Source organism: Peromyscus maniculatus, chromosome 22, assembly GCF_049852395.1.
Source record: "Peromyscus maniculatus bairdii isolate BWxNUB_F1_BW_parent chromosome 22, HU_Pman_BW_mat_3.1, whole genome shotgun sequence".
Taxonomy (NCBI): Eukaryota; Metazoa; Chordata; class Mammalia; order Rodentia; family Cricetidae; genus Peromyscus; species Peromyscus maniculatus.
In genome coordinates this window covers 4,258,911-4,266,543 of record NC_134873.1, presented here as the reverse complement: position 1 = coordinate 4,266,543, position 7,633 = coordinate 4,258,911, and the positions used below count along the sequence as shown (strand labels likewise).

At 62.3% G+C, this 7,633-nt stretch overlaps 1 protein-coding gene across 1 annotated transcript; it reads right to left on the bottom strand.

The window, feature by feature from the left end:
* Positions 1-1,762: 1,762 nt before the first annotated feature.
* Positions 1,763-5,907, bottom strand: Polr2e (RNA polymerase II, I and III subunit E). Its single transcript, XM_006978210.4, has 6 exons — positions 5,751-5,907; positions 4,598-4,772; positions 3,354-3,550; positions 2,975-3,033; positions 2,800-2,878; positions 1,763-2,629 (listed from the first exon to the last, which is right to left on the bottom strand). Exons 1-6 carry the CDS (start codon positions 5,805-5,807, stop codon positions 2,564-2,566), a joined length of 633 nt encoding a protein of 210 aa, XP_006978272.1. The 5' UTR covers positions 5,808-5,907; the 3' UTR covers positions 1,763-2,563.
* Between the last annotated feature and the right edge of the window lie 1,726 nt (positions 5,908-7,633).

Here is a 7,633-nt window from a genome sequence, read left to right as displayed (position 1 = left end):
TGCCAGGGCCTTCCATGTCACCCGGCTGTGGTTGTCCCCACGATCGCTCTCCAGAAACTCCGACCTCCCACTCTGAAGCCGCCCATCAGTACCGCCCCTCGGGCTGTGATGACCCCAACCATCAAAGTATTTCCCTTGCTACACGGCTGCTGTGACCTCACTGCTGTTATAAATTGTAAATGTCTGACATGTGACCCCTGTGAAGGAGGCGCGACCCACAGGCTGAACCACTGCACTGGAGAGGAGGCGCCCTCCTATGGACAGGAGGGGAACTCAGAAGCCTCAGTCATGGAAAACACCCCACCTCTGTGTCTGGGGACCCGCAGGACTGGAGGAGGGGCCAGGAGCCGGCCTTCAGCGGCAGTCTGTCCTGCAGATTGCCCGGTCTTAGCACACAGGGGCCAAGCTGGACGGCGGCCCTCACTGACACACGGAAATGCCCGAGATGTGTGAGAACGGATGGAGGTGGGCAGGAGAGATGGCCCAGAGGTTAAAAGCCCTGGCAGTTCTTCCCGAGGACCCAGGTTTGGTTCCTAGCACCCACACGGTGATCCACAACCATCTGTCACTCCAATGCTGGGGATAGGAGCCTCTGGTCTCTCCCGGCATCTGCATTCATGGTGGCACATGCCTTTGGGGGGCAGAGGCGGGTGGATCTGAGTTCCGAGCCAGCCTGGTCTACAGAGTGAGAAAGTGCCTTGGCTATCATCTCCAGAACATACTGAAGCCAGATGCAGTCTAATCCCAGCCTCCTAAGGGCAAGACAGGCAGTGAAGACCAGGAAGTCCTGACCTCCACAAGCGGGTATGTCCTTGCCTGCCGGTGTGTGCACATACAGGCTAGCCCTCTTGTGGTGGTGCACACGGTCACCCCAGCACAGGCTAGCCCTCTTGTGGCGGTGCACACGGTACCCCAGCACACAGGACGGGGAAATACTTTCAGTCTCAGGGCAGCCTGGGTTGCATACACAAGACCTCGTCTCAAAACAAACCGCTCAATGCATTAACCGAACATCCCGCTCCGCTCAGGTGTACGGCACACACAGCAGCTAGCGGGCGCCACAGCCCGGTGTCCGCAGGGGAGGCAGGCGCACTGTGTGGCCTGCACACAGCAGTGAGGTTCCAACACTAGCCGCAGTGTGGCGGAACCCCGAGGACATCCTGCGTCAAGAGACTCAGACACAAAAGGCCACGGCGTGGACAATGGTAGGAAACGCGGAGAACAGAATTCAGGGACAGGAAGTACTCTGGGGACTGGAGAGGGGGCAGGACTGATGGCCTACAGCGCTAACATTCTTCTGGGTGATGGATGTCCTGGGAATAAGAGACGATGGCTGTGTAAGAAAGGACGGGATTGGGGGGCACAGCTGCCCCGCACTGCTGGAGGAGACTGAGGCAGGAGGCTCTTCCAGGCCAGCCTGAGCTGAGGAATGGGACTGTCACCCCAGCATTGAGGGGGGCAGGGCAGCATGAACGTCAGGTCCACCACAGCTACTTAGTGAGCTGGAGCCCCGACTGCACGACATAAAGACAGGAAGGGCCGGGCGTGGCCCAGGGGCGTGGTGCTTGCCGGTGGTGCTTGCCGGCGTCCTTCCTTCCACGATCAGTCCACGCAAGTGATGGCAGTCAGGGCTGCGGCCACGCAGGCAGCAGACAGATGCTCACCACTCACACGTGACTGGGGGCCCCAGGGGATACATGGGCCCTCCAGGACCCACCTTGTACAATCTAAGCCCAAATTGACCCGTCTTGAATCAAAACAATTTATCTCCTCAAAATATCTTTAATTCTCAAAACAGAGTCCTACGAGAATGGAGAACTCTAAGCAGGATGGGGACCCCAGAGTGACAAAGGACTTGGGTGTGGCCAGTGCTCTTGGGGTGCACAGTGCCTGGTGGCAGTGCTGGCCTTATCCAGGGCGGCATCCCCCGAGACACTGGCCAACTGTTCATCAGGGTGCCAGGCAGGAGGGTGCTGGGGAGCTGGGGCACAGATCAGCTGGCTCCCAGGGGTCCCAGAGCATGACCCATGCTGTGTGGGGTTCCTGTTTACTGTTTTTCAGACGAGGGTCCAGAACGCTGGCGCTGGACCACTTCTTGCTAAAATAAAGAGTCCACAAACTTGAAGTTGCAGCAATCCTCCTGCCTCAGACTCCAGAGTGCTAGGATCTAACCTGGCAACAGTACAGTTTGTTTGATTTTTTAAATAAGATCTCAGGATGTAGCCCAGGCTGCCCTGGAACTCACGAGATCCACCTGCCTCTGCCTCCTGAGTGCTGGGATTAAGGACGGGCCTGCCATTGGTTTTAATTTTTGTGGGTACACGTGCAGCTGCCATGGTGTGTGTGAGTCAGAGGACGGCCTGCCGGAGTCAGTCTCTCCTTCCACCAAGGGGGTCCACTTGGGCGGCCAGGCTGGGCGGCCGAGGCGTCTCACCCAACAGTCCTCCTTTTCAGAATGGGGTGGTGTCCTGGGCGGGGACGAGGCAGGCAGTGTGCTGGCTGGGGAGGCAGCTCATCTGGGGAGGCTGGGGACGCGCGCTATGGCGGGGCTCCCCTGCGCTGGCTACTGGACCAGGCGGTAGGTGATGTAGCGGCCGGCGGTCTCACTGGGTCGGATGATCTTCACGACCTGTGGGAGCAGAGCTGGGGTCGGCAGGGTTTCGGGCACCGCAGCCAGGGCCCACGATCTTCTGGCCACGGTGGCCCTGGCCTCAGAAGGAGGGGACAGAGGAACCAGGGAACTTTAGGAATCAAGAATTCCTGAGGCCGAGGAGGGGAGCGACGGCCATGGCTCCTCACCTGTCCTCGCTTGATCCCAAAGTAGCGTGCCACTGGGTCCCCGGCCTGGATCCTGGGCAGCTGGCTCTCACGAAGCTTGCTGGGATACAGTCAAGGAAGCTCATGGGGCAGCACTGGATGAGGTGTTCAATGTGGGGCGCGGGGGTGGGGGGGGGTGGGGGGGGGTAAAGGATACTATCTGGCCAGCAGCTCCGTCACCTCCTCCTTGGTCATGACCACATGCTCAGGGACCAGCTGTGGAGACAGAGACCCACCACAGCCATGAAACCACCGGGGACCCCCACAGACCCCCCTACCCACAGCCATGAAACTACCGGGGACCCCCATGGACCCCCCACCCACAGCCATGCAACCACCGGGGACCCCCACGGACCCCAGCAGGCTGAGGGTCCTGTCACAGGAGTGGGATGCTCAGGGCCACAGCACCAAAGCTGGGGACACACCCTGGCCCGGCACATGAATGGCAGAGCCCGCGGCTGGGAGGGCCCTCCGGGTCTGTCCAGCCGCCCCTGCCCCGCCCGCCCGCCCCCACCCCCCCCACCGCGGACACGCACCTCGTGCTCCGTGATGTTGATGAGCAGCTCCTGCTGCAGGAACTGCTCCAGGACGTACTTGGGGGCCATGTCCACCAGGGACTGCTTGGCGGACGGCGTCATGCCCTGCTGCACCACGATCAGCGCCCGCGTGATGTTCTCCTCCTGCATGCGCTGGCAGTACACCTTGATGGTCTTGATGCCCACCTTGGGCTCCTCTGCGGACACAGCACAACCTCGTACCCAGAGCCGGAGGCCACCACTGCCCCGCCAGTCTCGGGCTCCCCACTGGCCAGGGAATACCAGAACAACGAGCAGCCATGACCGGGCTAGGCAGGAGGAAGCTGCGGGAGCCTGACCCTGCCCCCCCCCGCCCCGCCCCCCCCCCCCCAGCAGGGTGGAGGTCCCGCTGCTCTGAGGGTTAGGGGACGTGTTTTGTCAGCTTGGGTAGCCTTAAAGAGAAGAGACGGATCCTGTGTCCACATGGGGCTAGCCTTGGCTCCTCAGGCGGACTGGGGTTCACTGGAGCAGCCCACATAACCATACACACGTAGTTTGCAAACTGCTGGGTCTCACAACTCTACACTCCCAATATAAATTTTCTTTTTGAGACAGGGTTTTTCCTCTGCATCAGTGGTTCTCACTGTGGGTCCCGACCCCTTTGAGACCACAGGAAACAGATATTTACAGCTATTAAGTAGCAAGGAATACAATTTTATGGTGGGGGGGGGGATCCCCCCACAACATGAGGAACTGTTTTATTAAAGGGTCACAGGATTAGGAAGGTTGAGAATCACTGCTCTACGTAGCCCTGGCTGTCCCAGAACTCACTGTATAGACCAGGCTGGCCTTGACTGCCTACCTCAGCCTCTGCTTCTCCAGTGCTGGGATTACAGGTACAGCCCATGCCTATACCGCTAAAGCTCACACTAAAAACATAGGCCCCAGGGCCTCAGATCATCAGGATATTCAAGGAGACAGGCTATTTGGGGAGACCAGAAGGCAGCTGCACAGGGAGACCCCCTCCCATGAGACACCGTTCAGAGCTGCCTGGGCGTAAAGCAGAAACTACAGAACACAGCAGACAGGAGTCGGGGGCCTGGGAGACCCAAGGGGCAGAGAGTGGACACCAGCGAGACCAGGAAGGCTCTCGGGGACGCAGGGGAAGCAGGCCGGCGCTGCCACGGTCCTGATGCAGGGGAAGCAGGCCGGCGCTGCCACGGTCCTGCAGCCAAAGCTGGGCCACGTGGGACCCGCGGACTCACCTGGGAAGAACACAAACATCTGGTCTGTGGGGTCGTCATTGTGGGCCACCAGCACGGTGAGGTCTGTGCGCCTCGGTCTCCCTTCGCTAGGTTTGTCGCCAAACTGTGCCTTGAACTCCTCGAGTGTCTGGTCCAGCTCATCCTGGGTCACCAGGTAGCCACGGTCATGACAAAGCTGCAGACAGAGAACCAGCTGTCCTCAGAGAGGGGGTAAGCCCTCAGCAGGAGAGGCGGGGACCGGAGAGCCGGGGAACTGGAGAGCCAGGGTCTGCACAGCCTGGCCTGGCTGGGGACAGGACAGGCAGGAACACTGCACTGACCCAGCAGTGCCGCATGCTGTGTGGCTGGGCTGGTCCCCAAGCTCTGGATAGGCCCCAGCTGAGCACCACCCACCCCCAGCCTGACAGGGGCAACCTCTCGACATCCACACCACCATAGGTTCTTCCTGTTCAGTGAGGGAAGAACAGAGCATCCCCCAGGATCAGGGATAACGGGCAGGCTGGAGAGACCAGGTCCCGGGGCCCAGCCAACGAGAAAACCTAAACTGTGCAGACCTCCTTCCCCACTGGGGTCTCGTCTGCTCAAACAACCTACGCTTCTTTCTTTATATTTTCCCCCCTCTGAGACAGGGTTTCTCTGTGCAGCCCTGGCTATCCTGGATGTCGCTCTGTGTCCCAGGCTGGCCTCGAACTCACAGAGACCCGCCTGGCCCTGCCTCCCGAGGGCTGGGGTTAAAGGCGCCGCCGCCGCCGCCCGGCTCAGATCAGCTCGTTGTTACCCTTTGTTTATTTTGGTTTCTTGAGACAGGGCCTGGCTGCAGAGCCCTGGCCGTCCTGGAACCCACTGTGAAGTCCGGGTTGGCTCCGAACGGACGGAGACCCGGCTGCCTCCGCCGCCCGCGCGCGGGGCCAAAGCGGCTTTGTTTTGGATTCTAGTGTTTTCTCCCCCGTGACGCCCGGGGACCAGACCCGGCGTCAGGGCCGCCGCGGCCGGGCTCGCACCCGGAACCGGGCTGGGCGCGCGGCCGCCCCGTCTCCACCCGCTCCCCGGGGCCGGGGGCGGCAGCCGAAGCACGAGGCCGGCCCCCCGGGAGCTGCGGCAGGGGGCTGGGGAGGAGAGCCGCCCCGCGTCCGCCGCCCCCCGCGCCACTCGCCTGCATGATGGTCTTGCGGATCTTCCAGAGCCGGTACGTCTCCTCCTCGTCGTCCATGGTGCCGCGGCCCGGGGGCAACCGCGCATGCGGGCTGCTGCCAGCACTGCGTCTGCGCCGGAGGGCGACAGGTGCAAAAAATAACTCCCCCTCACACTCACTGCGCCTGCGCGGAGCCACGGACAGGCCCCCGTAAGGCCCCCCCGCCCGGTTGTGTGCTGTCTTCGGCGAACGCCTGAATCAAGCGACTTCCACCATAGGCTGCGCGGCGGGCAGCCCCGCGATCGGCGGCGCGAGGTCGCGCTCGGGAGGATCTCGCGATACGTGGCCGGCCACGGTGTATGAGTTTGCCTGCGGGAACCGGGCGCGTAGACCACGCCTCCCATCCCCGCCCCCGGGAGGCGGAGGCGGCGGGTGTCTGCGAGTTCGAGGCCAGCCTGGGCCACAGCGCGGGATCCAGGACGGGCTCCAAAGCTGCACCGAGCAACCAAAGCGAGGAAAGAAATGCCAGGAGGAGCCTGGCGGCCAGAGCGGTGCGGGGCGTGGGTCCCGCGGCTCTGGGACGGCGGGGCAGCCCGCAGGCTTCCCCTCCGCGTCTGCGCCGCGGGTTTGCGCAGGGCACCCTCCCCAGGGGCCAGGGTCACCGCGTGCCGGGCCAGGGTCACCGCGTGCCGGGCCAGGGTCGCCGCGTGCCGGTTCCCCCTTTACGCACGGTTGTTAGCGGCAGATATTGGTGTAGATTCACTTTGCGTGGTACCGGGGTCCCTGGCCTCGGAGGTCGGCTCCCCACACCCACGCGAGGCCCCGACCCTCTGTAACCCCGGCTCCCGGGGGCCCGGCGTCCCCGAGAGCCACACTTGGCACCCACGGGCGGACTCACAGAAGTGCGCAGTTAAAATGCTCAAACTCGCCGGGCGGGGGTGGCCACACCTTGAATCCCAGCACTCGGAAGGCAGAGCCAGGCGGATCCCTGTGAGTTCGAGGCCAGCCTGGGCTACAGAGTGAGTTCCAGAACAGCCAGGGCTACAGGGAGAAACCCTGTATCGAAAAACCAAAAATAAATAAATAAATAAAATAAAGTGCTCAGACTCTGCCAGGGAAACTGTGGGTGTGGGGTCTGCATAAGCAGCAGGAGAGCGTGAGGACGGCCCGCGTCTGCCCAGCGCTGGAGAGCCGGGTGCTGGCCGTAACTCCAGTCCTGTCCGGCCTCAGCCCGTCCTCAGAGTCCACACTTCCTGCCTGGGAAAGACAAGGCCCTGCCAAGCCGGGGAGGCCCCCACCAAGAGCCCCTGAGCCCACCTATGGTCTGCAGAGCTCAGGTCAGCCTGGGACACCCGGTTATTGAGCCACGGATGCCAGTAACGGAATATGGGGCAAGCAAGTTTGGAAACCCAGAGAGTCACTAGGGCCGGGAGTGGTGGTGGGTGCGTCGGTCCCGTCACTCTGGGATCTGTCACTCTGGGGTCCTGTCACTCCGGGGGTCACTCCGGGGTCCCGTCACTCCGGGGGTCCGTCACTCCGGGGGTCCGTCACTCTGGGGTCCGTCACTCTGGGGTCCGTCACTCTGGGGTCCGTCACTCTGGGGTCCGTCACTCTGGGGTCCGTCACTCTGGGTCCGTCACTCTGGGTCCGTCACTCTGGGTCCCGTCACTCTGGGTCCCGTCACTCTGGGGGTCCGTCACTCCGGGGGTCCGTCACTCTGGGATCTGTCACTCTGGGGTCCGTCACTCTGGGTCCCGTCACTCTGGGTCCCGTCACTCCGGGGGTCCCGTCACTCCGGGTGCAGGCAGAGCTCTGTGTTGTTGTTGTTGTTTTGAGGTATGGGTGGGGAGCCTTGACATGAACTTTCAGGAGACACAAAGCGCTCACTCTTTTTGTTATTGTTT

Excerpts from the sequence above, each read along its gene's own strand:
- Polr2e (XM_006978210.4), bottom strand. The coding sequence starts at position 5,807 with ATGGACGACGAGGAGGAGACGTACCGGCTCTGGAAGATCCGCAAGACC. Across the intron at positions 4,773-5,750 it reads TCCGCAAGACCATCATGCAG|CTTTGTCATGACCGTGGCTA; the intron begins GCGAGTGGCGCG and ends CTCTGTCTGCAG. Across the intron at positions 3,551-4,597 it reads GATGTTTGTGTTCTTCCCAG|AGGAGCCCAAGGTGGGCATC; the intron begins GTGAGTCCGCGG and ends CTGTGTCCGCAG.